Source organism: Silurus aristotelis (assembly GCF_946808225.1).
Source record: "Silurus aristotelis genome assembly, chromosome: 10".
NCBI lineage: Eukaryota > Metazoa > Chordata > Actinopteri > Siluriformes > Siluridae > Silurus > Silurus aristotelis.
In genome coordinates this window covers 1,604,108-1,606,607 of record NC_139583.1, presented here as the reverse complement: position 1 = coordinate 1,606,607, position 2,500 = coordinate 1,604,108, and the positions used below count along the sequence as shown (strand labels likewise).

The 2,500-nt window shown below is 49.3% G+C and overlaps 1 protein-coding gene across 1 annotated transcript in view; it reads right to left on the bottom strand.

The window, feature by feature from the left end:
• mapk6 (mitogen-activated protein kinase 6) overlaps positions 1-488 on the bottom strand; it is a 4,338-nt gene extending 3,850 nt beyond the window's left edge. Inside the window, exons 1-2 of the mRNA XM_083552442.1 lie at positions 344-488; positions 1-65 (exon numbers count right to left, since the gene is read on the bottom strand). The exon at positions 1-65 is cut by the window's left edge and continues 100 nt beyond it. Coding sequence (XP_083408568.1) covers positions 1-65; positions 344-401 — 123 coding nt within the window. The 5' untranslated portion in view covers positions 402-488. The remainder of the gene's footprint in view (positions 66-343) is intronic.
• Between the last annotated feature and the right edge of the window lie 2,012 nt (positions 489-2,500).

Here is a 2,500-nt window from a genome sequence, read left to right as displayed (position 1 = left end):
GTCCTCTTCGTGGATCACAGGAATCGACTCCAGGATCAGCTGCATCTGCTCCAACTCATGAGCACCTACACACACACACACACACACACACACACACAGTCAAATCTCCACAGATTGCAAAAAAGGATAAAACAGGAAATCTCAGACACCAGTGTAAATGTTATGCTAATTACATGTTAATGATATACATATATTCTGGGGTGAGGCCGCCCTTAAAAGGAAGTTGAACTGAGTTCAGTGTGATATTAACGCTGCAGGTCAGGTTCAGTAGTGCTGAAGAGAGGGTACTGAAGCGCCATACAGAATTCTATGAGGTAATAAAGTAATGAAAGGAGGTTCTGACCTGCGAAGAGTGTTTTTCCCGTCAGCATCTCGGCGAAGATGCAGCCGGCTGCCCACATGTCGATGGCTTTAGTGTAGTTATTGGGGGAGAGGAGGAGACGAGGGGAACGGTACCATTTAGTGACCAGGCCTTCTGATAGGTATCCCTGGGGGGGGAGAGAGAGAGAGAGAGAGAGAGAGAGAGAGAGAGAGAGAGAGAGAGAGAGAGAGAGAGAGAGAGAGAGAGAGGTTCAGTTCAAAGTCAGAGTTTGGGGTAAGCTTTCTTCCATTTAATTGTTGCAAAATTGCTCACACACAGTACAAATACATTTCAAATATAAATGTAATTTATGTGAACACACACCAGTATAGAAAACTCTACATTATTTTGTTTGCAGGATTCAAGAAATTATGTGTTACACGTTATGGAGGAATTCAGTGCATGTACGGGGTGTGGCCTCAGAAGTGTGCAGTAGTCGTGCAGTAAGTGTGGAGTAGGTAGGCAGTTAGTGTGCAGTAAGTGTGGCGTAAGTGTGCAGTAGGCGTGCAGTAAGCGGGCAGTAGGCGGGCAGTAAGCGGGCAGTAAGCGTGCAGTAAGCATGCAGTAAGCGTGCAGTAGGTGGGCAGTAGGTGGGCAGTAAGCATGCAGTAAGTGGGCAGTAAGCATGCAGTAGGTGGGCAGTAAGTGTGCAGTAGGTGGGCAGTAAGCGTGCAGTAGGTGGGCAGTAAGTGTGCAGTAAGCATGCAGTAGGTGGGCAGTAGGCGGGCAGTAAGCGGGCAGTAGGCGGGCAGTAAGCGTGCAGTAAGCGGGCAGTAAGCGTGCAGTAAGCGGGCAGTAAGCGTGCAGTAGGTGGGCAGTAAGCATGCAGTAAGTGGGCAGTAAGCATGCAGTAGGTGGGCAGTAAGTGTGCAGTAGGTGGGCAGTAAGCGTGCAGTAGGTGGGCAGTAAGCGTGCAGTAGGTGGGCAGTAAGCGTGCAGTAGGTGGGCAGTAAGTGGGCAGTAAGCATGCAGTAAGTGGGCAGTAAGCGTGCAGTAGGTGGGCAGTAAGCGTGCAGTAGGTGGGCAGTAAGCGTGCAGTAAGTGGGCAGTAAGCGTGCAGTAGGTGGGCAGTAAGCGTGCAGTAGGTGGGCAGTAAGTGTGCAGTAGGTGGGCAGTAAGCGTGCAGTAGGTGGGCAGTAAGCGTGCAGTAAGCATGCAGTAGGTGGGCAGTAGGCGGGCAGTAAGCGGGCAGTAGGCGGGCAGTAAGCGTGCAGTAAGCGGGCAGTAAGCGTGCAGTAGGTGGGCAGTAAGCATGCAGTAAGTGGGCAGTAAGCATGCAGTAGGTGGGCAGTAAGTGTGCAGTAGGTGGGCAGTAAGCGTGCAGTAGGTGGGCAGTAAGCGTGCAGTAGGTGGGCAGTAAGCGTGCAGTAGGTGGGCAGTAAGTGGGCAGTAAGCATGCAGTAAGTGGGCAGTAAGCGTGCAGTAGGTGGGCAGTAAGCGTGCAGTAGGTGGGCAGTAAGCGTGCAGTAAGTGGGCAGTAAGCGTGCAGTAAGTGGGCAGTAAGCGTGCAGTAGGTGGGCAGTAAGCGTGCAGTAGGTGGGCAGTAAGCGTGCAGTAGGTGGGCAGTAAGCGTGCAGTAGGTGGGCAGTAAGCGTGCAGTAAGCGTGCAGTAAGCATGCAGTAGGTGGGCAGTAAGTGGGCAGTAGGCGGGCAGTAAGTGGGCAGTAGGTGGGCAGTCTAAATCTGGTTGTTTTAAACAAGATGATTCTGCGAGATACTTTAAGTTCCCTGTTATTGGCTAATCTGCAATTTGATAAATTTCCAGTTCAAATCAAATTAAACTTTTATTTGTCACATACACATTCATACAGAGTACAACATGCATTTATTCCCTTAAAAAATTACAAATTTCCAGTCTTAAAAGTACAGGGAATTTTGTAACTGTAATCAGGAAGTGTTTTTACGTACACACACACACACACACACACACACACACACACACACAACGTAGTATAACTATTTCAGTGTTTAATGTAACAGGTTGAGCATGTTTGTGCAACACACACACACACACACACACACATCAGTGAGAGTGAATCATCGTGTTATGGACAGAGTGACTCACCACCACCACCACACACACACACTCATCACTTCATTTACTGATAGCTGTGTACCTACACACTCCTCTATTCATCA